This window comes from Phaethon lepturus, unplaced genomic scaffold (genome assembly GCF_000687285.1).
Source record: "Phaethon lepturus isolate BGI_N335 unplaced genomic scaffold, ASM68728v1 scaffold13077, whole genome shotgun sequence".
In the NCBI taxonomy this organism is placed as follows: Eukaryota; Metazoa; Chordata; class Aves; order Phaethontiformes; family Phaethontidae; genus Phaethon; species Phaethon lepturus.
Genome location: NW_010554109.1, coordinates 2,102 through 29,506, shown reverse-complemented (window position 1 = coordinate 29,506; position 27,405 = coordinate 2,102). Strand labels below are relative to the sequence as shown.

Sequence of the window (27,405 nt, the reverse complement as noted above, 5' to 3'; positions counted from 1 at the left end):
TTTCAGTTTCTTCAAGCTTTTGATTCTAACAGAAACAAACCTATCATTATAGCTTAAAAATAAAATTCTATTACAAAAAAACCCCACATTTTTTTTCTATTGTGCCTGTATGACCTAAATTTTTCTAATCACACTGTAAAGGTGAAATAAAGATTAAAATTTGACCTTGTAGTAAATAGGCACACTGGGAGATTTCCAGCAGGCTTGAATTTGTTCCAAATGTATTTTATTTTACTTCGGAGCGCAATATACAGACTGTGGCTCCACTTCTTGCTGCCTCATAGGCAGCCATTTTCTGAGCTGTTTCTCTGGCCATGAAGCCGTGTTGAAGAATCTTGAACTGTCGTTCCCGACTCTCTTCCAGTTCTTTCCAATGGTTCCACTGCAAAGAATCCTGCAGAAAAGACACACAGATGATCAGACTGGTTTTTCTTAGAGGATACACTGAACTTCTTTTTGATAATATGGCTGGCTGGCAACACAGGTTATTTGCTAACATGATTGGGAAACTTGTCAACATCAAACTGGGCATGATGGATAGAAAGGTAATGAACAGAAAGGTAACTTGATTGGGTTGCCCAGTTTAAGATGAATTAAATACAGCTGCAACACTCCACAAAATGTTAAGTCAAGATAAAACTGCATCTGGATGATTTGCTGCAATGCTGCTACCTTATCTTCTTTCTTTGCCAACAGTTTATTCTCAAAGCCATAAATGAACAGTTGCACAAATCCTATCAGACCCTACTGGTTTGCTTATTCAAAAGCTGGGTTCACAAGGGAGCATGCCCCAAAAAGCTCAGAACAAACAGAAAACTGCTACTTTTTTCATCTGATGCTTTGCTTAAAATGGTAGAAAAGTACATTTTTTTTCATTAATGGTAGTTTTTCTTATGGTTACTTTTCCAAATTGCAATATAAATTCTGTTTTATTAAAAATGTAATAGTGATTTATAAACAAATGTTACCTTGACTTGTATCAGCACAAGCGCATTGGGCCTAAAGGGCCATCACAAATGCAACTAAAGCCACAGTCTGGATTTGGAACTTTAATACAAGGGGTTAGTGTCACTTTTTTTCTTCTTATTGAGAAACCTAAAAGGTAGTGGTACAAACTGAATGCCAGATACCTGTTGTGTTATAACTAAGGGAGGAATTTTCTCCTATAGTCACAAAACCACCATTTTCAGCAATATGCAGTTCAGCTAGAATAAAGATGCTGCTGAACATATGTGACCAGAATTGTTCCACTTTGCTGTAGTAACATTTGGATTGGGTCATGCAGAGCTGAACAGCACTGATGGAAGATACACCTAGACACACCACCTAAATAATTCATAGTAACCTTGAATTTTTTCCATTTTTTCTTCTTTTTTAACATGTCTTAACATTTGAGCAGAACATGAACAAAAGCACTGTTACATCTTCAGAGATTTACTTTGTAAAGCTAAGCTGAAGAAAAAGACAAAATCTAACATCAAAACAACTTTCAAACCCTTTTCAAACTTTTTTTGCTCATTCACACGACACTCATACAGACCCACTTCAGGTAGTCAAATGTTCTAGCTGTGAATTTATAATTTCCTTTGGTTTATTTTTAAAGTGTCTCACATTTGTAATCATATGGCTGCTTTCCTTTGAAGTCTGCATTTATTGCTTCTATTTTATGCTGGACTCCATTCAGTGCATGTGTTCAAAACCTCAGTTCAGAAAGCCATCCCAATTTAGGTAATGCTTTCTTCAAATAGGTCTTCAATGTTTTCTTTGCTAAATGGGATTCTGAGGGCAGCAAACATTGATACCCTGAAAGATTACACTATTTTGTTTTTTTAAAATATACACACTTGAAACATGCAGTTTTCCTCTTCATTAAGTTCAGCTTCATCTAACTTTCTTACAAAATAGGTAGAGTTGTTATGTTAATGGATTGGGAGATTTAGTTCTTATTTTACACCGGGTTAGTACAGCTTTTAAAAAGTGATCCCATCATGACTGTCACTGCAGTGTTCCGTATGCTGTGGTACATGTCCTATTACTGGTATATGAACCAATTCTAAATGTTAGGCATGCATGAGGCAAGGTAGAGGCAGCAGCAGCAGCCGGAGCAGCAGTTCCTCACTGCTTGTCTTTAGACACTTGCCAAGGAAACACAACCAGTGTGAACAGCATAAAGCCTACAGGGCTACTGCTGCTTCCATCCAATGTTGTGAGACCAGGCTGAGGAAAGGCGAGGTAAAACCCATGGGAATGATAACCTGGAACGCGCCTTTGATGAGAGAGGTGGTGAGCATCCCCCTTTGGTGTAACAGGACGTGTGCGATAGGAGACCGAGAAAGACAAGAGTTAGAGACGGGGGTAAGATGCTGTTTCAATGGGATGAGAGCGTGTGGTTGTAAGAGTGGGAAGCTGAGTATTGTACGGATGAGCCCTGCTCTGTGGTAGCAGAATGTGTGACAAGAAGGTGAGGTCAAGGCCATGGCTTGGGAAAATTGTGCCTACGCAGGAAACAGGGAGTTGCTATTGCCAGTCATGTATGGCACCATCTGCCTCTGCTCCCCCTGCCAGTGCTGGCAGTTGAGCAAAAGTCTGTGAACAGCAGGTCTACTGCAGAGCTTTTCTCCTTATGTAACTCCCAGACCTTCCTTGACGCGATGCTGGTTTTCTGCGGGGTAACCTTTAAGAGTCCTGCTTGCTTTTTACGCTCCATTGTTTTCTCTACAATCTTTTTCTGCAGGTTTAAAATGCGTTCATCTTTCATCGGCCTTTCACCAGACTGGGACTTTCTTTTCTTTTCTTCTTGCCTGCAAGATCAAAAAGAAGCAATGAGAATGTAAAATAATATCAACCCACAGAATAAATCCATCTGAGCATATTACCTTGATAATAATGAATTTTCTCTTGCTTCTGGGAACCAGCTATACTCAAAACAGGTTTAAATCATATAGCTCGATGAATGTGGTATTCACAACTTGCTTCTTGTTGTTTACAGAACAATATTACTAAACAGTGTAGAATAATTTCTTCCCACAGGATGCCATGATGGCAGTATCTGAAGTATTTCAAGCCTGACATGACATTCTTTAGCAAAAGCATGTGCAAAACTTGTGATAATACTGCAGCTTTTTGCAGTATTAAACTTTGGAGTTTTCCTTATATGATCATTAGTATTCACCTCAATTGCTGAATTCCTTGGCAAATGAAAAATATTCTTTTCTGTGTAATCTCAATGCCCAGATTCAGAATCTATGGGATGGTGATATATTAAATAAGGTTAGTGGGTGCAGGTGAGCATAAATTGATAGCACCATGTGCAGCATAAAAGTAAGGCATAAGGAAGAGGTTATCAGATAGTCTTCCTTTTTTTCTTTTCTGTTGTAGCTATTTTTCTGTCCTCCGGTGTTTACATTTTATCTGGTTTTGCTTACTTTCACCCAACTGGCACAATTTACTCACAACTTCTTCATGTAGGTTACACCACCTTGCACAGTGATTCATTTAACATCCAACTTTCTCTTTTATTCAATATTGCCCTTGAATTTGTCTCAGTGTGATCAAGCTGCAATAGTAGTATTATTTCATGAGCAGCTGTGATTCTCTGGCCAAATTCAGAGCTCAAGTAAATGTCATCTCTACCAAAGAATCTCCATAGTTATGTAATATATAACCAGGTTAGATCTGATGCCTTCTCTCAGCTGACAAGGATACTTTTGTAAAAGGTCCTTTTATATTGCGGTAGTACAATTACAAGTGCTTTTATTGGAAACCAGATTCAGACTCCAAATGACCAAGAGCAGAGTGCACTGGGGCATTGTTCAGCCGATCCTGTAACTTACTCTGTCAGCAGCAGGACTAATTTCGCAGACAGGTTGCCCCTTGGAAATGTTTTATAACAGAACTCTTCCCTTATCTCTTGGGTCTTATGCCACAGTGTTGTCGGTATAAGGCATACTCTTCTCAAGAAGTTGGAGGCAGGAGAAGAAGGAAGAAGTTCCTTTTGATGCTAAAACCACCAGTTTGCCTTAAAAAGTGTCGGTATCAAGATTCCAGGGATCCAAACACTTCTCTCACCTCGGGAGAGATGGCTTTTGTCTGCCTTGTTAGATTCATCTTTGCTGATGGCAAACTCCCCATCATAGCAGGTATTCTTCAGAGCAGCCATTCTGGACTACAGTTTCCAAAGCCCTCAGGAACCAGCTAAAGGGGAGAATTGACCTATTGCATTCTGAAATATCATCGTAAACTTAAAATAAGGGGAACATTTTAGCTTGGCTTCTCATTTCCAGTTGCTTTCCTGAGACATTTCCTGAACCTCTCTGCTGCTTGTGTCAAGCTACCTGCTTGGGATAACACTTCCTCATCCTCTTTAATACGGTGGAATATTCTTCTACACTGAGGTTAATTTGTAATGCTATTCTGTAAATCTAAAAATTATGTACTATCGTTTAATCTAATTGAGAACATGGATTATATCTATTTGCATTGCAACAAGGCATTGCATTCCAAGGGATATAGGAGAATATAACAATAAGGTTTTATGTAAACACTTGATGATTAAATATTGTCAGTGGGAATAAGCAACAAAACCTTTCATTACATGCAAATCCAGATTCTTGTAAATACAATTACAGGAAATACAACAAGAGGTTTAACGTGATGAAGCAGGGCAGCTGCTTCTGAATTAACACTGTAAATAGTTGCTTATCCTCAGACTAATATTCAGTCCTTTTATACATGCAGTCATGTGCCAGTCATCTACACTGTTCGAAAAAGCTGCCAATCCCATGGATTTTCAGATGCCACACCACATCATAACAGAAACTCAAAGAGGGAAGGAATGAAAAAAGAAATTCTAAAATTCTGGTTTTCTGTAATGATCAGTTGAGAACTTTCAGGACTCAACACAGAAAAAGCTCATATGATCTCTGTTCCCCCATATCACATATTTACTAAAGAAGTAAGGTGACAGCCAGTCAGAATGGGGTAGTACATAGTTAGAAAAATCCTCTCCATATTCAATAGAAAATGAGGTGATAATTTATGAAAAAATATATGCAGAAGCCATTTTAATTTTACTTTAAAGTGTATTTACCAGCTACTGGTATTAAACGAGCACCTTGAATGAAAACCAATCTTAAAGAATCATACTAGTTCCTAAAATGTAATGTCAAAACTTTGGTCCAAAAGAGAATTTAATTTTCTTTTCTTTTGGTCTCAGACAAGAGTCTTCCATCCCTTTGTAAGTCTGCCATAATTAAAAAAATATTTCCCTACCAAAGACTTCGAAAAAATTTGAAATATTTTTGAAGTCCATATGTATTTGAAATGGTTTAACAGACTCTAGTTTTTGCTTAGCGACCTTGTCAGAAAAGTACCTTTTAGTGTTAAGGAATGAGATGAGATTCTTGAATGTGCTTATGGAAGTTTGTAGTAGTGTGAAATGTACATATAAACTACTCAAAGGAGGAAAAGTAAGGGATTAAGGCAAGATTCAACAGAACATGGCTATAAAAGCAAACAGTGAAGATTTCTTTATCTACCACTGATTTTGTTCTCTATTCATTGTCTGTGTAAGCTATGTGTACAGTCAACAGCAGAAAGATTTTAGCTCACTATGATGAAATACAGAACAATTCCAGCAGTGACGGGTAAAATGTAAGTGTCTTTCCATTAAAAATAATCCAGGCATTGTAAGCTGCAGTTGACATCCCCTATTTGTCTCAATTAATTCCTTGGTAAATATAATGAATTTTAAAAATATGTAAGTATTATTTTACTTCACATTTCACAAACTTGTCATGGAGTTTGGCAGTGCAACGTCTTCTTACTTATATATCCCTTGTAATTATTTAACTATCTGCCCTGAAATGTTATCATCTGACCAAATGGACTCTAGATCCAATAAGTCACCTGGCCTATAACTGAAGAAGCAGCAATTCAGCATTAAAGGTTTTCCTGTAGGAAATGAAAACACTTGGAGCAGCTAAATTAGGTCTTCTCAGCTGTGTTTACAAAATGGGGAATATGAAGATTTGCACGGAGGATTCCTCCTGAAAACTACATTTTGCTCTTCATTTACATTTTCAAACTCCAGCTGTACATCAAATTATAAGGAGATGGACATCTGACAGCTCTTAACCGACTGAATACTTGTAGGAGATAGAGTAAAAATGGCTACTGACCATTCTAGGCACCAAAATATCAACTTAAGCAGCTAGGACTGTATTTAGAAGCTCACCTTACAAAATGGAGTCTTGTGCAATAAACACAAATATATTTTTAAAAGCAAAAGTAGGATTGCCTTATAGTACAATAAATAATTTTTTCTTTTAATTTCCTTATACTCTCAGTCTCAGTGACTAGGGGTCTCTGCACTTCACAGTACCTTGCCTTTTTTCTGTCCTGCACTATATAATTCTTAGTTATTGCAGTGAGGAAAATTAATGTATCTATCTCTTAACAGTTCATTTTTAAGGCAGTTACTATTTTGACATTTAAGACTATTAGATTGATTACTATTTTGTAGTAATGTGAGGGATTTAAGCCCCTTCCAAAACAATTAACTTATTAAGCACCTAATTTTAGTTGGGGAAGTGATTGTTACTCGTAACAGTGTTTTCCTCATTTGAAATGAAGATTGTAAAGCTGTATAATCAAAGTTCATTCACAGAATCACAGAATGGCTGAGGTTGGAAGGGACCTCTGGAGGTCATCTTGTCCACTGTCACCTGCTCAAGCAGGTCACCTAGAGCAGGTTGCCCAGGACCATGTCCAGATGGCTTCTGAATATCTGCAAGGATGGAGACCCCACAGCCTCTCTGGGCAACGTGTGCCAGTGCCCTGTCACCCTCATAGTAAAAAAGCATTTCCTGATGTTCAGAGGGAACCTCCTGTGTTTCCTCTTGTACCTTGTGTCCTCTCATTGATCACCACTGAGAAAAGCCTGGCTCTGTCTCCTTTACAGCCTCTCTTCACATATTTAAATTTCTGATCCATCATTGCTGATGAATTTCCTCCTCCTGTTTCAATGCTAGTGAAGAACTCATTGCCAGCAGTAGGGACCGAGAAACTAAATATTATGTCCTTATTGCAAACACATACAGAACTTGAAGTATTTATGAAATTTGTGAAATTAATGAAATCACAAATATTTTGAAGTACCAAACTGAAGTCCCTTATACTGCTAATTATTCAGCTTTTTTCATTATTCTAGGCTATGTTTTTGAAGATCTGAAACAACAGTCACACGTAGGGATAGCATGGCACAGGTTCCCCTGTTACACCTTCCTACCTCCATGTGCTGTCTGCCCCTTCCCTCAGTTGTGTGCTGCATCAGAGGGTTGTGCTGCCAGGGTGTCTTACAGGTTTTTGAGGATGGGGCTCCATTCTCCCCTCCTCACTCAGAAGGCCTTTGACCCCCTAAGTCAGAGCTGGTTCAGGGAACACCTACTTTAGAGAGCTTGTTCTACTTGGAAAGGACCATCACAGTCATCCATCCATAACCCTCCCTTCTGCTTGTTCTCCTCTCCCTCCTTATAACCAGCCTTCCCCCTTGTCCTCCTGCCATGGCTGCCCTCACACTGCTTCCACCACTCCCCAGTCCAGGCCAAGAGAGAGGTGTTACACTGGTGCGTGGCCAGTGCCCCTTGCCAGGGAGGGGTTTGAGCACTGGCAGTGGCAGGGAGTGAAAGGAGTGCTTTGCCACCTTGGCAAACACACCATCGTTTGTAATCCAGTGCTGGGACCTCAGCGTGCTACACCATTACCACGGTGTGAGATGGGGATGTGGTAAACTTCTGTGTTGGTGGGAGTCTGTGCATCTTGTTCCTTGTAACAATTTTCCTCAGATACCAGGAAGCCAAGGAGGATTAGTGTCAGTTCAGAGTGTCACCCTGGAACAGCAGCTGCTACCTTCATCTGGATGTTGCCCTGACTTGGAGAGGGGAGGAGGCTCAGGCAGCAGGCAGCGTCATGTCACTTGAAAATGAGTAGGAATGCAAACAAGGCAGGAACATGAGCAAAACCAGAAACAAGGCTGGCTTCTCTGTACCTTATGTATGTGTCAGTGGCTGGTGGGGATGTGGATGTGCTACTGCAATCTGTGAGGCAAACAAAAGGATAGTGTGGTGTTCACTAGACGGGCTTGCAGAGGAGTGAGGAATTGAGTATGAGAAGTTTTGTGAGATAACTTTCCTCTGGACAGCTTTAAACCATATGAATGGTGAGAACAGGCAGTCCCAAGACCAGACTAAATCCAACCCAAAGTAAACCCCCGAAACCACAGATAATGTGGATGGAGAGAGCCTCAGCACCAAATGGTTTGATCTGTTGCTTGATCCTTAGTGCATTAAATTACTTGGAGTAATAGATGTAGCCTCACTGGAATGAAAGGGAATTGTACCTGAAGTATACAGGCATGTAACTTCAGTACATTATTAGCATGTATTCAAACACTCATAAATCTTTTGGTGCTCATGTTTGAAAGCTGAGAACTCAAATGTTTGTCAACTTCATATGCCAGTGCTGTTTTTCAAACTGTGTGAAATTCTAGTAATTAAAGGGACGTCCTGTGTACTTACTGAATTGATTCTTAAGTGTTCTGCAAGCACTCACAAAGCCACTGCTGTGATGGATGTCACAGCTTGCAGTCTATTAAAGGCTGATATCTCTGTAATTTTTTATGTTCCATTTCCTATTTTGTTTAATATAGCTCGTTATATGCTTGCTCAATGTGCTTCTGTTGTGTTGATGTATGTCTGTTTGTAAATGATATTGAAAGGAACCTGCTTGGTAGGGACCCAATTAAACTCCAGCTGACACTAACTAAAGCACATTTGTTTAGCAAAGCTTAGCCACCATACTTTAGTAGTAGCCTTCAACATAATGCAATTTAAGATACAACATATAATTTTATATTGATGCATACGGCTATCTTATGAAGACTATTGGTAAGATTTGCTATTCTATCCCTATAATTATGAATTAATTCTGTAAAATAAAAATTTGCTTTTTACATCTCCTGTGCAGCATATCAGTAATACAACCCAAGCAATCACTCACTCACTCACTCACATTGACTTGCTAGATATTTCAGGATTCAAGATCTGTAAATCAGAAGCCTATAGTTTGTTTAGAGAGAAATAAAAGTTGCAGCAAAGGGTCAAGCATTTGTAAATAGGCCAGCATGCCATACTTCCATATTAACAGAAATAACCACAGATTTGTATTCTAGATGAAAATGCATTAAACATACTCCCGAAGAACAGCATTTCTGGTATACTTTGATGATGCCTGTTTATAGTAGATGCTCCCAAGTTACGTACATACATTGCCTGGGAGCCATGAAAGGAAATGTCTTAGAACATCTATAATGAAACTTTGTATTTTCTTTATTTGGAGAGCAAACAGGGCTCCATTAAAATTACTGTATTACTTATCATGAGTCTGACTAGAAGCTTGCAAATTAAGTGTTAGATTTCATTTGGATTCTACTATATTTGGCATGCTGGTCTGTTCTAAAAAATAGTTCAAATGTCAGGACAAAAAGTGAATCAAAGTTAGCTTCTCATTCAAGCATAGCTTATTTCAGGATCAGAACAGTTTTAGAGCTGAATTAAGCCAGAGTCTAGTTTAAAGAAACCCAGCACTATAAGAAATTCACAGACTGCACATCTAGCATAACAAATTATTCTTTTAAGTAGCTACTAGTGAAACAGATTTTATGTAGTATACAAGTTCTTAATGTCTAGTTTGCATCTCTAGTGGAAAGCAGTGGCTTGAGTTGCTCCCACAGGCTTTCACACCAGTGAATGTTTAGCAACAAGAGCGTATTTCCAGCTCCAACTCCATTTCAGGTTCTTTAGCCTTAAAATCTTTTCTTGATATATGCCATAGAAGAGAGGGTCACTGATCTATGCAGTCAATCCACTATGCAGTCAATCCACTGCAGCTGCAGTTATTGATTCATTAAGCTATCTTCTTAAGTATTAACATAGTAAAACCCCAGCCTTTGGAGATTAACTATCATCAACAAACCAAATTAGAGCTGGGACTAGTGAAAACTAGTTAAATGAATACATCAATTCTGCCTTCTGTAATTGAGATTTAGAACTGGACGATAAATCAATAACATGAATCTAAGAAGCCACCTTTGGTATCTCATCAATAAACATGAATCTAAGATATGTCTAAAGTCATGTGTTTTTAGCCTGATAGAATATGTCTTCAGAATGTCAGCCTGAACATCTGTTTGCAAAATAATGGCAAGACAAGGACTAACTTCCCAAACTCCCCAAAAGGAAAAGGTGAAAAACAACTTGAAAAAAAACAATGGCAAATAGTCAAGTTGCAGTAAAAATGGAATGAGATTGAGAGGTGTGTCATATTTTACATTTTTACATGGGCTTTCTTCCTGCTTAATGTCATTTGTAAATAGCTTTAACTTAGATTTTAAGATTAAACTCTTTGTGGAAGGGACCTGTCTTCTGCATATGTGAAGCATCTATAATGGTTATGGATCCTTTATGACAATGAATAATGAATATGAATAATGCATAAAAAATTTGATCAGAGAGGCTGTAAGCAAAGATTTTTGTCTTTGATCTACTGCTATAATATATTTAATTTATAACTTATTATTGTTATCAGAAAAACTCCTTCCCAAAATATTTTAAACTTCTAAAATAAGGTCTGCCTTTTCACATGACAAATGAAGTTCAAGGAAGAAAACTATAGCCCTAATGTATTGGTTTAGATGAAAACAAGAAACCACTTTAAGTAGCAAGTTAGAATGATTATAATAAAATCAAATTAGTTCTGATTAGCTGAAAAGAAGAAAGTCAGAACGTCTTTCTCAATATGTAATATTGGCTCTGAATCCTGGGACAATACTGGCAATACTAGCCTATGGAGTGTCTTCAACCACAAATTCAAAATTATGAAAAAGATTTGTTAAATCTGATGCAATTTTTTTTTTTCAATAAAAAGAAAATCCTGGCCCCAGTGTAATCCTTGACAAAAGTCATACTGATTTATGAAAGGGCAGTATTTTCCTCTTTACTTGTTTTTCTCAAGGGGCTAGCAAAATATTAATAAAGTTGCAATATCTTAAATGTCACATGCTGGTTTATACTGACTTTAGAGCAGCTGCTCGTCCAAGTTCTGCTCTGAACAGGGAAATCTGGTCCAGTTTGTCTAGAAGAAGTTGTTCCTTAGCTTGTTTTTCATGGATGATCTGGTCTCTCTTCTCTTCCTCTGCTGCCTTCTGTGCTTCTCTGAGTAGAGCGAGGCGTTCACGTAGTTCCACTATTGACATTTCACAAATTAAACCATGGCCACCAGTCTAGAGAACATGGAATATAAGTTTAAATAACACTGTAAATACCAAGGGGAGAGTAAATGAGTAAAACCAGAATATTTTGATTGTGTTCCAAATCAAGCTGAGTATATTTTGACTTCAAGAAAGATAGGGTTAGCCCTAACCTAACTGTTTTTTATAAGCTGTTTTTAAGGTGTAGAGCTTACCTTTCGTATGTGTAAAAACAAGGCTTACAAAATGTTTCCTGAAAAAGCATTGACATATACAGTAGATTAATCATAAATACAACATATTCACTGTCCAAAAAAATTCTAGTTGATATCTTTTAGTTTTAATAAGACTTTCACAGTTTTTAAATGTGTAACACTGCATATTTTTTAGTTTGTAAAACCAGGACAGACTTTACACTAAAAAATATGCATCTTTTTGAATTTATCTATTTCCAAATTATGGATTTGATCTATGATGGCATCTTCTATTTTTATCTGCAAAGACTAGGATGAAATAATGCTTTGTACCCAGGAAATGCAGATCTTAATGCCCAAAGTTAAAATATTCAAACCTGAATGTTTAATGAAGACTTTTTAAAATTCACTTTGCAATGAAAGTGATAATGAGCCTGATTCTGAGATGTAATGAGAGACTTCTACACCTTAGTTTACATAAGAAGACAGATAATTTCCAAACAGATTTGTGAACACTTGAAGTTTTTGGCCCTTGCTCTTACATATGCTCTTTCTTTCCCTATGTCTACACATATATACATTTTCATATATGGAAAACTTGCATGAACCCACACAAATACTGAGCTTCTGTGTAGCTGTCTTTGCAAAATTTAATCAATTTCACACTAACTAATATTCTTCTGTCTCTCTTAACCCAGGTTTAGTACACATTTTTGGTGCGTATCTTGTATCATGTCATGTTGTAATGGAATATCTGGGTGCAGGAAGTCAGGACACTAACCTGACTCTTGCTATGCAGTTGTATAATAACAGAGTAAAACACTGGTTAGGATTTTAATCACAAAGACCTTGCTTTACTTAGTTCCATAGAATTAGTTACCATGAGGAGGGGGGTGTGGAATCCAAAAGAACAACCACTTCTCCAAATTGTATTTCTCAGACTGAAATTAAGTGGTAGTGATAAACATATGTAAGTAAAACTCATTAAAATCCTTTTAATGGAAAGAATTTATTCAGTTAAAGAACCTTCATTTTATCAGGCAACCCGTTTTAGCAGGAAAAAAAAAACCTTGTCTTGAATACTGAGTTGTTGACAGAAGAGTAGCTGCCTTTCTGCTTTTGAGCTTTTCACAAAACAGAACATGAATGGTAATTAAAAAAAAACCAAAAACAGGAAAAGAGAAGGATGCTCTGTCATAGATAGATGCTCAGATTGTCAGTTTGGCTGCAAGAATTAACCTGTGTCCAGTCCCTCTTCTCCAGTCTGGGATGCCATCTAAGTAGCCTAGTCAGGTACTCATCCTCCAGTGACCATTCTTTGGCTGTTCAGAGCAGTGGGTCCATGAAATAGGGGGAAAGCCAAGAGAGATGAAGAAAACAGTAAGGCGGGGTGGGGGGTGGCAGGGTCAATAAAACCACAAAATAGAGTACGACAAATAACCAGGCTTGGCTCTCTGCTGCCACAACATTGCAGCTTAAGAGGGATTATTATTGAGTTAGTCTGGCGAATCTAATGATACAAGCTTGTTAGCGAAGGAGAACATGTCTTGGGTGGCCATCCCTGGGGACTCCTCCAAGATTTCCAAGAATGTCTCCTGCAGTTTTGGTCCCCATCACTTCTCTTTCTAAAGCTTCAAAAATTGAGTCAGTAAGAAGAAATCATGACTGTCTTTTCACCTAAAGTCTGACTCTACAATTTTGGCTCAGTGGTTTCTGCTTCCACGTTCCTCATGTGTACCAAACATGACCTAAACAATGGTCACTAGTAGCATCAGTAGAAGACTGATAGAAGCGTTCAATATTAAGCAGTCTTTATTTTTGCATCTCTTTGAAAAGTATGTACTACCATAGGTTACTGAAATGGAAATGACCATTTATCTCCTGCTCAGGTTTCAATTTAGAATGAGTTTGCAAACAGCAAGTGCTATAATAGCTTGCCTCTAATTTAAACTAGTCAATGATCATCAAGTTGTATTCACAGAAAGTGAAAGGAAAATGCTTTGCAGCAGGGCATATATACCAGTGGTAGTGCTACAGCATGGCAAGCAGACACTGAAAAGGTCTAGGAAAGGGAATTTCATAGAAGCATGGAATAGATGCTGAATATTTTGAGGGTCTGCATTTCAAAAATATGCAGTGAAGACAGTGATGTGGTTCCTAAAATGTGAAAAGTCCTATACTCATGCAGGAGATAATGCTGGTGTTCAAACAATTTCAGTGCCATCAAGGGAAGAACTGGGTACTTGAAAAATTATGAAAATGAATGAGAATTTTATGGACACATACATAAATTCCACTAAGCCTGAAAAAGCCTTTTGTAGAAAGAAAAAAACAGGGCAAGCTATGACCAAAAGTCTGCTAATTCACTCAGAGTGCTATAGTAATAGTGAATATAAAAGAACTGTGAAGTTGAGATATAGAATCATAGAACGATTTGGGTTGGAAGGGACCTTTAAAGGTCATCTAGCCCACCCCCCCTTGCCATGGGAAGGGACATCTTTCACTAGATCAGGTTGCTCAAAGACCCATCCAACTTGTTCTTCAACACTTCCAGGGAGGTGGCATCCACAACTTCTCTGGGCAATCTGTTCCAGTGGCTCATCACCCTCACTGTAAAAAATTTCTTCCTCATGTCCAGTCTAAATCTACCCTCTTTTAGTTTAAAACCGTTGCCCCTTGTCCTACCACTACAGGCCCTGGTAAAACATCTTTCTCCAACTTTCTCATAAGGCCCTTTATATACTGAAAGAACACAATAAGGTCTTCTCTTCTGATTGTTTTTGTGGCCCTCCTCTCGACCCACTCCAACAGGTCCATGTCTGTCTTGTGCTGAGGACCCCAGAACTGGCTGCAGTACTCCAGGTGGGGTCTCACCAGAGCAGAGTAAAAGGGGAGTATCACCTCCCTCAACCTGCTGGCTACGCTTCTTTTGATGCAGCTTTCTGGGCTGCAAGCACGCATTGCCAGCTCATACTGAATTTTTCATCTACTAGTGTCCCCAAGTTCTTCTCAGCAGGGCTACTCTCTATCATCCCCCAGCCTGTATTGATATTGAGGGTTGCCCCAACCCAGGTGCAGGACCTTGCACTTGGCTATGCTGAACTTCAGGAGGTTCACATGGGCACACTCCTCAAGCCTGTCAGGGTCCCTTTCCTCAAGTGTATCAACAACACGACCCAGCTTGGTGTCATCTGCAAACTTGCTGAGGGTGCACTTAATCCCACTATCTATGTCATCAGGGAAGATATTAAATAGTTTTGGTCCCAGTACAGTCCCTTGAGGGATACCACTCATTACTGGTTTCCACTTGGACATTGAGCCACTGACTGTAACTTTTTGGATGCAGCCATCCAGCCAATTCCTTATGCATCTAACAGTCCATCCATATCATTCAGGTCCATTCTCTTGTACTTGCTGTATGACCTGTATGGCCACTCCATTTTCAGCAACCTTACACTTCAGTAACCTTACACATAGGATAAGTTTGAATTTTGAATGAATTTTTCATATATTACTTGAAACCTGCTGTGTTTTTCTGCTCTGTCTTTTGAGATGAGCTAGATGGGAAAATGTATTTAAAGCCATATTCTCTACTTATAGACAATCAGTATGTCAGAGGAAGCTATATGTGAGGGGTCAACAGCCACTGTAAGTGGCAATGAAATGAACCACGTTCAAAAATGAGAAATTACTGACATTCCAGTTACCTTCATTTTCATGAATGAGAGTCTGCACCATTTTACAGAAGTTGTGATTGAAGAAATAATGACATTTCCGCATCTGACTACATCATACCAGTGTGTCTTTGCAGCCTACACCTTGTGACTGAATCATCTGGGTAACACATGTGCAGTGAGACCATGCTAAGGGCTCTGTTTAGGGTTGACACCATGTGCAACTCTATCTGAAGCAGTAGAAAACCCATAGATTGGAGTACCTGTTGGCAGTTGCATGCAGACAGTTTACAGTATCTGTGGTGTACAATACTTCTTTGTACTCTTCACTTTTTTCCCCTGCTTTTTCCTTTGTGGGTCAGTAGTATTTGTCCACAAATGGGTGGAGCAATTCTGGGTTTGAAAAAAGTGAATTGTCGTCTTTGGCTGGGACAGAAGTGGAGAACTGATGGCAACAGCCATAAAGGCAACCAAAGAGAGTAAAGGAGGTTGGGACATCTGGGTAGCTTTGGAATCAATGAATAGCTCAGTTCTCTTCAGAGAAGCAAGAGAGAAAACCATTGACTGTTCCAAGAGCCCCATGGAAGGAAGACCTGTTCCTTCTGTATGTTTTCTGCAGACTAGCCATGGATGCTTTTTAATTTGTGGTCTTCATTTGAATACTCATGAAAGGAAAGAAAAAAACTGAAAGGATTATATTCAAAATTGATAGTGCAATTTTATGTTTTTCCATGTTATTCTTCTTTCAGTGTGGATAAGAAAAATGGAAGAATATTTTCAGCTACTCTGCTTCTGATTTAGTGGTAAGATAACAGATTTCCAGATGCTGCCTAAGTCTGGAAATTCTGCAAAAGTGGGCATTGCAAAGCCCAATCTCAGGCAATCTTAGTTGTTGTGCATCAATAGTAAGTCCAAGAAGTTTGGGATATGTTTACTGTAGACTTAACCACACACACACAAGTACATGCATAACAGCTTAGCAGACTATGAGTTCTCGTGATTACCTCTTTTATATACCTGAATGTTGACACTTTTGAAAGCACAGGAAATTAATTTTGCTAATTACCATGACAATCATCACTGTACATTAGTCCAAACTTTGTGTTCATTCAGTCCTTACCCAGGTCTGAGAAATCTGTGAATTTGTGAAGATGGATAGAACATGTTGTAATCATTTGCCAGTCTTTTTTTGAAAGACATTGGGAAACCAAGATCCTACTGGCAAAATTCAAAGAAAGTTCAAGGGAACTAAGATTTCACTTACCATCAGAATATTCTTCCTGGTAAAATGTTCATTCTATAAACTTTGTGCAAGTTCCAGCTCAGATCTAACCTTTGTGTCATGGTGTCACTGTACTTAATGCTATGCATACAGACTGCAATAAATCTGCACACAGTACACTATTCCTCTGAATGTGTGAAACATATATAATACACATGTATGTAAAAACAGTAGTTTTTCCTTTTGAGCTTACCTCAGTTAAATCAACAAACTTGTGTCTGAGGCTTGGTAAAGACTCAAGAGCTCGTATTTGTTGAATTAGTTCATATCTTTTCCTAAGCTTCTCCTCCTCTTCTTCTAAAGCTCGCCGAAGAAGTTCTCGATTTTCTTCACAAACTTCCTGAACTGAAAGAAAAGAACTAATCTCTGTTAGCAGGATGCATATTTTAACAAGTAGTCCATCTGGAGGAAAATTCATATGCATTTGTGAATAACGATAATTATACTGATCTAAAGGTACTTGAGGGAACAGTCTGGCATTGGTGGGAGGAATAATTAGAGAAACAAATGAGTTCTTCCCACCTCCAGTATCTATTATTCTATTCAACACAAAACATACTGCATACATACATAAAGTAGACACTTTGAATTACTGCTTTGTATTTTTTTTCTAATTAGTGCATACTGTTTCGTTATTTAATAAAAGGATATTATACAACAGCAAATATTCATAGTTTTTCAAGCTATATATATGATAGAAATCATTGAATTGCAAAGGCTGGTAGGCTTCGCTAGGCCATTTCGGAGTGGCTAATACCCTCTGCCTGCCTCAACCCTTTCTGATACAAGTATGGAGGTACACAAGCAGAGAAAAGTCTGCTCACCAAAATATGCACAACTGCAGGTAGCCTGTTCATACAGTAGATGTTAACATGGCATTGCATTGGACTATGTACATCCATGCCAGTCAGAACAGTCTTCTCCCTGCACTTCATTAGCTAATGCATTAACTGAAGAATTTTCTTTAAGGATAATGGAGGATGAGTAACATTATTTCCCTTCATCCTAATGCCTGATCTGTCTTGGAGGTGCTACATCCCTTTCCCTTATGATACTGTCCTTCTAGAAGATGGCTTTTCTTTCCTTAGCTACAGTCTCCTTCTCTGGACTGTCTTCTCTGAGCCATGATTCTTTCACAGTGGTTGCTAGGCAAACTGTCTCTTAATGATATGAATCACAGGAATCTGAGCTTAATAACTTGATTTGACAAAAAGTATAGTCATTCACATATGCTACTTTTAGATGGAAGGGAAACCAGTTGCAGAACCTTAGTGCTGTATTTCTCCCTTTTAAACAATGCATAATTCCCATGACCAGTAGCTTAGGATTTCTGATCTACGCATTACCAGCTTATCCCTGGAATTCATATTTATGCATTCATGGGAATGTATAGCCTGGATCTTTCCCTCAACTTCCCTTTCCTTTCTGTAAAAATTGTAATTGGCCCACTAAAAGAAAGATAAAGTAATGTGGGGACATTTGGCATCATCTCTCATTTTTCTGGCAATATATAAATACCTATCTGTTGTTTGTATTCCTGGAGCTTTCTTTTTGCTTGCTTTGCATTCTTGTGTCCTTCCGCGACCTGCTCCACCAGCTCTCTCATTTCTTTCTGTTCCTGTAGACGTTTCTCTGCGTACTGGTGCATCAACTCTGCTTTCTAAATCCCAAACAAACAGGTGAATAAAATTCCTGACAACTGGTGATCTGAGTGCCTCAGATCACCTTCAAATCATTGAAATAGTGCAAGGACAAATGGATTCAAAGTATTACATCATCCACAAAAGTAGCAAAGGACATTGACTGGGGACAACATAGAGACCTAGATTTAAGCTCCCCTCTCTATGTTTTATTTACCCACAACAGCCCTCCATAACATTTGCACTGCTCTCACATCTTTTTAAAAGCAGACAGAAAAAGCCATCTCTGGATCTGGTTGTGAGATATGAAGAAGAGTGCCAATCTAAGACACTGCAGGATCTTCCTGGGCCTAGGTCATATCTCTGTAACATTCAGAGAGTCCACTTTTGGTTATCATGTTCCTTTCTTTTTCAGAGGAAATGAACAGGAAGCAGGAAACTGGATTTTCCCAGATTAGATTCATTACTGTACTTTCTGGTTTAGATGGAAGACTAGAGTTTTAAAAGAAGGAGGGGGGACAGCGTGACAACTGTTGGTGAATGAAGAATTGGTGCTTAGTACTTCTGAAGGTCTCCATATAGGTGAAGTGACCTGCTGGCATCTGTTGGCAAGTGAAGGGAGCTGCCTGGAATCGGTCAGGTTAGAGCAAACCTGATTTGCACATCCTCAAATCTATACATATTGGGACATTTCTGTTAACAAATAAAACACAAGCTCTGAAATTGAGGTGAATAGAATAATTACAATAATTTTTGAATGAGTGTGAGCGATCACACTATGCTTAGTTGTACATAGTAGGGTTCACTTTAAGTTCTTGCTACAGCCTGTCTAAACAGACATGAAGACTCAATGCCAAAAAAAGGTTGAATTATTTTTTTAAAGGCCAGAGAAGGAACTCATTAAGCAAGTTTCCCTTTTGCAGTATGGCCTTTGTGAAAATTCTGTACATTTGTGGTAGCATCTTATGTTGCTGAGACACTGCAGAGACATCTGTGAGAGGTGGCCAAGAGAAAAATACTGGCAGGTCTACAGGGCGTAGCAGCAAACTGGACTAATAGAAAAGAAAAGCGTGTGGTACTGACTATGAAAAATTCAAAATCTATAGTATAAGTTATTTCTTGATCACTTGTTTAGTTTATAGGAAAAGCACTGGAAAAATGTGAGTTTGGGAAAAAAATTAAAAGATCTAGCAATGTTTTTGGGAAACTGTAATTTGCCAGATTGGAAACTGTGTGACAATACTTCTTGGCATAAATATTCAGTTTTCCATATATATAGATCCAGAGAGGGTCCTCTGCCTGAAATGTCCCCTAAGAGAGCTCTAGGCATGTCAGATGATATCAAGTAAATTGAATTATATGAGTTTAAGAAAACAAATTCTTTCATATTTGTGGCTCTCATTTTAACAAGATAATGAAATTAGTCATATATTGGTGATTTCATTGCAAATGGTGCTTAGTATCTCAGTATCTGTTCGAAAAGGATATGCACAATGACATAGGGGAGAATGCTTTAACCTTCTGTTTTATTCAATTTACTTCGTGTTATCAATCAAATCAAACACTTGTAAGAAGTACTTAATATATAAGCATTGTTGTATCTGGAAGTTATAGCACTATTTTTCCATTGTTTGCAGACTCCATTGAGTAAAGGCCCTGTATAGAACTTTTATACCTTCTTATAGTGAGTATCATCTGTGGTACGTTTGCACTGATTGAATGTAAGCCAAATTTGAGCAACTTTGATTGTATTACCTGTTCTCTCATTAGATCTGCTTTCTTCTTGTTTTCTTGAATTACATTCTGATGAGCTAGAATTGCCTCTTCATGACTCAGTTTCCCTTGAAGCCTCCTACACTCTATTTCAGCGAGCTGCCCTTCCAAATCTTTTCCACGCATCTGCTTTTGCCATTCCAGGAATTCAGATGGGTCTCCAGCACCTTGTAGCAAATTTTCAACTCTGACAGAGAGAAGAAAGTATACTATTCTAGGGACCTGGGTCTGCAGCCCTGCCTTGGTTCGTAAAACATTTCTAGTAGTTTGTTGTGATATAAGGTGTTTGATCTCTGCAGAGAAAAAGGGCAGTCATCCCAAAGTCACTTGAGAGATATATTTTAACTCCAGTCTAAGAGGTATTTGTGCTATGTGGAAAGCCTGGGAAAGCCTGGCTAGAAGAAAGTGCATGAGAGCATGGACCTGAAAGTTTTCAGTAAAACAAAGCCCCAAGAGAGGGCAAACTTTAGCTACATACGGATTCTCATAAGGAGTAAGGAGAACAAGGCTGAAGGTATGTACATTTTCTCAGATGATTACTTTGCTTAGAGGTAGAAAGAACAAATAACTTTTCTCTTTGGCAATCTTCTTGGCCACCTTAACACAGATAACTAAAAACCTTTCTGCTTAATTCTGTTTCTGTTTTGTATTTTGTTAATTAAATAATATTGCTGTAGTGAGGCAAAGAAGTGTTCCACTATTAAGCTAAACCACATTCTTATTTTTTGTACTCTGCTGAGAGAGAAAAGTATAGCAAAGCCCTGGGGCAGGCTCATCAAAGTCCTGCAGCAGAGGATTGAATGAGCCAAGAATTAGGGCAGAGACACAAAAATGCAGTGAATTGCGCCTTACTGCTGCTCCCCAATGAATATATATATGTATCTGTTCTGTGTTAAATGCAGCTGAAGATTAAAACTCAATATAAAATAGTGTTAAGTTACAGGGAAAATCTATTCCTTTGCTGAGTGGAACAATATTCTGCCAGAGTGAACAGTATCATACGTAATATAAAAGAACCTCAATATACATACATAGCTGATAACAGAACCCGAGTGATGCATGATATCCTACTGCTAAGATCCTGATCCATATACCAAAATTTGCTACGTCCAAAGACCAAATCCAACCTTAGGCAGTCACTCCAGGACTCAAAATGCTAACAGTATTTAGTGCTTAGCCTGCTAAGTCAGGTGGATTAGAAATAATACTAAATCAAGATGACATGATACAGGTTTTATCTTTGCTAAAATTATTAGTGAAAATGTTCTGTAATTCTAGTTAGCGAATACAACCTGCAGTGGCCATTCAGGAGTCACCCTCTCCCTAGTTAATGTCAGCTGAAAACCTATGCTGCTGAATAAGGATTCCTTATGCCAGACAAATCCTTACGTCAGGATTCCTTAGAGCCCTAAGTGCACCAAAAGGACCTGCAACCTCTTATTCCCCACCCCTACTTAGGATTTAGTTGTTTGTTGTCAAAGACAACTCTGTTGCAGTGCAACCATATGACATCGGATCAGACTGGAGTGAAAAGAATTGTGTGAGGAAGAGCCATGAAAAATCTTGTTGTATCTGTAGTTTCTTCCTGGAAGCCACATTTAAGCTCATGTTAACAGTCTTTGTCCTTGCCTAAGCTATGCTGTAGGTATGACTGCACGCAGCCTAGAACCTTGTTGACCCTGCCTTGTTGACTTGGCTTCTTGGCTTGACCTCGGCCCTGTCTTGTTACTATGGACTCATCTAATAATCACAGGACTGTTGGCTGACCCTGCTGTCTGTTGCTGGCTCCACTCTGCTGCCTTGCCAGGGTACTATGGAACTGAGCTGCTGTCAATGAGGACAGTGTCCCTGCATGCTTTGCTGTCACCCTCAGCTCCTAGCTCATCTTGCCTCATGGAGCAGCACACTCTTAGTCCTCCATATCTTACTGTGATAGAAATGGACAGGTATTCTTATATACATATAAACAAGTTTTATATACATATAAACAAGTTCAAGTGTCAAATTTGGCACATAGTTGACCACAAACCATTGAAGAAAATCAAGGTATATGAAATGATTTGGCTTAATATATATATACCTTTTATAATGGACACAGAAATAGATGTGTATTTGGGTCATCATTTATTCTGGAGAATTGGAATAAATATAACAAGTGATCCTTATTGGACTTCGCAAGTGGACACTAGCCAGAGTGCTAAATCAGAACACAGTCACACTGTATGGCATCTACAGTAAAACAACGACTTTAATGTAGACTTTCATTTCAGTTCACTTTTCTCGTTATTTGTCCCCGTGTTTATACAATAGGTTCCTAATGCCTTACAACAGATCCATTATTTTAGTTTACTTAATTATGGAGTTTACTTAATTATTTTTATTTTTTTAAATTTATTTTTAATTTTAATTATTTTTAATGTGGTCAATTATTCTATGTCCAGGGATGTGAAAAGTCATCTGAGAAAGAAGCGTGATTATACCTCTTGAGCTCCTGTTCCATTTTCCGGTGATAGAGGGCACCCTCTCTTAAAATAGCTGCAGCATTTAATTTAATAGGTATATTGTCAATCTGTCAGGAAAGGAAATGTATATACTACAGTTAGTAATGTAAACCATAAAACAGAGTATAAAAACATTTCAATGGGTTAAATAAATCGACCTAAGACAGCATAAATTTTGCTTAAAGCATTCATCTAGCATTAATCTGACATTCACAATGAAATTGCATGCTGTTCATAAACCACTCAAGCTGCTTAAGAAATCAGCAAAGTCCCCCAAGTGGATTATAAATTTGTAATCACTCTTGGACCATGTCAAATCCCATAGAATGTGCTCACTTCCATTTTTTCAGTGCTCATATACATAGTGTGTGGAGATTCCATCTGCTTTGGACAAAGCAAATAAACTGCTTCTCTGAAAGATGGTAGAGTAGCCAAAACCATTAAAGTAAAACATAAGCAGTACCTTTCATAGGAAGGTCTCAAAAGTGTTTTACAAATAGTCACTATTTTAACTTCAAAATATTTCTAAAACAACTGGCATCACCAATTGCCAAATCCATTTTCTAGATAGTAGAATTGAAGTACAGTTCTCAGTGACTTTCAGTCCTCATGGTGTCACTTGGACTAGATCCTGTGACTGCTTTGCAGTTCTTCAAAGTATTGCCTTAGGACTAACTCTGAGATAACCTCTAAATACTGAGGGAGGAAGGGAACAACCTCTCTGCCAGCTAAAAATGTTCCCTGCACAACTAGGCTGTTCAGAAAAAATATATCACCTTTGCAGACACGTATAATAGACCTGATCCAAACTGGGGCAAAGCAGTGCTGGTGGGATAAGAACTGGGATCATTCCTGCAGAAAACAAAGCTTCATCATGACACATTTGACCTAAATCCAGACAAGTTCTCTGTTTGCAGAATCCAAACACTTATTTAAATTCCAAAGTAAAAGCTTAATGAGTGGCTGAGAAACAGGTGCACAGAATCACTCAAGCTATATACTGCAAATATTGTATGCACAAAAATATGTACTGCGGTGTCCTGAAATACATAAGCTAACTGGAAAAAGGAGGTTTTATAATTAATATTACCTAGGTAGGCTGAGGATAACAAACACATGCTATCACCTAGAAATTCACTAAGTAGAATTACTGTGTTTTCCACACAGATGGCACAATTTAATGGACAAAAATTAATTACCTGTTTCTTGACAAAATGATGATGACTTGAAGAATTTAGGAAAAGAATCCCAAACAATGTATTTTATTTCTTTTGTTTGACTCACTATACTTATTCTTCTTAACGCCTAATGATGTCCTTCCTTCCTTCTGGTCTACTTCTCAACTCCTCTCAAAGTCTTCTGCATTATATGAACATTCACTCCTCAGCCTGTATTTCATACATTATACTATGTATAAATGTAAAAATTTTCATAGTTTTGGCAATTACCTGTGTATACACACTTCATGTTCTGTATTTACTAACTATAATTTGAATAGAAAACTGAACTAAGAATGATAATGGAAATACCTTTAACTTCAGTTTCCCAGTTTATTAAACAGAATATGACTGTATGGCAATGAAACAGAAATATGACAGCCCATATAGTCAAAATAACTAGGACTCCCAAGATAGATGCAGGCAGGTATAAGTAAAATATCCTAATAGATTTTTCTATTCAACCTGGTATCAAGGAATTTTTGAATTCTACTTGTTCTCTTTCTGTCGTGAGCTATCTTCCCTTTTTTCAATATGAGAAAATGGAAATAATCAGGAAAATCACAAAACACTGTAATTCTTGTGGAAAAAAATGTATTCACTATTTCCACCTAACAAACACATGAAACGAATAATTATGTAAAGAGCAAGGCCTGATATGAGCAAAAGGCAGATTGAGACAGAGTGATGATGCATTTTTACTGTCTCATTCGTCCAGTGAAAAGGATGAATAGGTATTTTGTAACAGCAATGAGAAATAATTGCTGCTGCACATAATAAATGTGTCTGAGATGAAAAAAATTTATTTAATGTACTGTGGGTGTTCTAAAAAGAGGAAAGAAAATACTACTTGGTTACAATACTATATAATTTAATTAATTTGAGGACAGATTATAATTTTCTTTATACACCTTTATACACCTTTATACACTTTCCTCTTAGGATTTGTCTACTCTAATGCAACAAGAATAGAAAGTATTTCAAAAGTCAATAACAATATGCCTCTCTCAGCTTGAAAGTTATAGCGGCATCTTGAATATCACCTAACCAACCTTTATGGCAAATGTGTTTAGACGAGATAAAACTGAGTGTGCTCCTAGAGGACATACTAGCAGGTGTTAGAAGTGGCCCTGATCAATGCCGTAAGATGCCAGATCTGTATTTTTCTTCATGCAATTTAGGCAGATGATTTGACTCTTATTAGTCCGCACTAAGGTTTCAGTATTTTAAATTATCAGGAAAGGAAGTGGAATATATATACTCTTGAACTAAGTCCACATAATTACAGGTCATGTGTGTTTGGGTTAACTATGTAAATGTTTCCTGTTTTGGTTTTCTTCCCCTCTTTTGAGTGCAGAAGGAACTGGGATCTTACAACTTTCCTGTAATTTAAATGCTGCTGGATTGTAAGCAAGCAGACTGAATAGGTGATACTGTTATTAATTTCAGTATGTGATAATGCCAGATATGCTTTAGAAATACTTGCAGATGCCCAGTTCCCCAAGCAGGGAAGCAGGCTTTCCAGAGTGTATATGAGCTATACTAAATACGTAGCTTTAAAGAGTAGGTAGACCTGCTCACAAGATATTTGAGGTCACAATACAAGCACAGCTTCCACATTAAATTATTCTGGATATGAATGTGAAACAAATGAAATGTGACAGATTGAATGATGTAAGACTGAAGATTATCTGTAGTACAGTTATTGCAGAAATAGCAATGTGAGTTATACTGTTAAGGCTGAACAGCCCATTTTCCATGTTTGCAATTCTCTGGCCATTGGAAATCCTAGCAGAGTAGCAATCAGTGTAGCGGATTTTATGACCTCAGTATATGTCTAAAGGAAACAAAACAAACATCCAGGCCGATTGTATATTGTGTATCAGACAGTCATTAGCTGGAATGATTGCTCAGCATTCTTTAGGATCTCATTTTGAAACAGTGATGTACAGACACAAGATTCTTCTGTCCCTGTGCTGAGTTCTTAAACCAGGGGTTCACAGTTCTTTTTTTTTCCTGTGGACTATTCTCAATCCTTACCATTTTACATTAAAACTTAGCCCTTTGGAATTGAAAACACACCTCAAGGCAATATGGTTACAACTTACAGTCTTAATTGCCCTGACCAGCCTCACCTAGGACCTCCACTTGCACCTTCTGCTTACCGGTCCAGGAGCTCCACTTAAGCTCAGATATGGGCTTCAGTCCCTTCATGCTGGAGGTAATTCTGCTCCTGATCGTCTCCCTAGTTCTGTCTCCTGCTCTCATGGACCTGGATTGCTGTTGTAGCCTTGTCTCCTGACTGGACTTCCTGGGTGGACCCCAGACCTGACTTCTTACCTTGCTTTGTCTAAGGGTGACGTGCTATCAGCAGAACCTGCCACTACCACCAACCTTGTCATGTTCAGATACTGTGACCTAGTTGGTGCGGGCACTGACTGTGCTTTCATTACCTTTGTCTCCTTGTTTCTTTCTTCTTGGAGGAGGCACACTCTTCTTCCCTGACCATTTCTCTGTGGATAGTTAATGGTGCATAGGCCAAAATTTATGAGCCATAGACCCAATCCATCCCATTCTTCTGGCCACAATACTTGGTGTAAAAACATAGATTCCAGTAGAGTTTGCATCACCACAGAATTTGCGTGTGTGTTTTTCACTCCAAAGTTTTCAAGTACATCTGACAACAGTACCTTAAAGATTACTCACCTTGCTTTGGATTTTTTGAGCCTGGAATGCTGGTTTACTCCTCACACTGTCACGTGTGTTCTGCAGTTCAAACCAAAAATATATTATTTCATTTCAGAGACAGATTTTCAAGTACTCAGCAAAAAATATTAGATATTTACCAAAAATCACTCCTGAATATTCATCTAGAGTAACAAATACAGTCATAGGGGATATACTTTGGAATTGTCATATCCACAAAAACTTGTTATGTACACCCAACTTAGTGGGAATATTTCATATCAAATGACGATACAAAGGTAGGTCCAAATATTGACTAAAATTTATTGACTAAAATAATGCTAAAACAGTGATGTTTTGTTTGACTATGAAATATTAGCTATATAGATGAATATATTGAGGTCTTAACTGAAATAGATATTGGGAAGAAAATATAGCCTGTCAAAGCACACTTCATGAAATTATTAAATAGTGGTAGAATTCTACTGATGGTTATTTATTTCATTTTATGGTCTTAGCTATAGATACTGATGTGAAAGTGTCTGGTATCATGGGGATGAACACAGTGAATAGAATATGCAGATGTGATGCTGAAATGAATATATTACATACATAGTTTGGTGACATAGTTGTAAACTGGGAATCAACCAAAGCAAGAATTCTGTGTGAATTGGGACCGCTATTCCCTCAGCTTGGCTGCTCTGTGGCATAAAAGTTAATGGAAAAATAATATGTTGCTTTAGAGAAATATTGCCAGTTCGGAGACTTGCTGGAGTAGTATCACAGGAAGGCTGCTTGTCTCAAAATTAGGAGGATAATAAAGCAAGCAGCGGAAGTATAAGAAAAGGAGGTTGTGCATTATGCATCCAAAGAGGCAAGTGTTAGTATATTACATCTCAAAATAGTAACATGGATGTGAAATAACCATACAGCTATAAATGATGGCACATAATTCCTAACCCCAAATAAACAAAAAATCTCAAATACTTTGAGGTATCTTTAAATACTGCAGTCATTTTTCATCTTCATACTGGGGACTTTTAGGTAATAAAGTATTTTGAGGCATACCTCTCCCTTTTCAGGCTTCGTGGTTGCACACCTGAACTGGTTAGCATTTGCTTTCAGGAGCAGATC

At 38.1% G+C, this 27,405-nt stretch overlaps 1 protein-coding gene across 1 annotated transcript; it reads right to left on the bottom strand.

Annotated features, from left to right (window-relative positions):
• On the bottom strand, nt 1–27,405 carry CFAP99 (cilia and flagella associated protein 99; the record flags this gene model as incomplete). The annotated part of the gene is made up of 8 exons (XM_010291730.1): nt 1–394; nt 2,639–2,801; nt 11,133–11,338; nt 16,649–16,800; nt 17,974–18,115; nt 19,851–20,055; nt 22,349–22,437; nt 27,340–27,405. Coding segments are annotated over 8 exons (1,191 nt in total), but the record flags the coding sequence as incomplete, so codon positions are not given.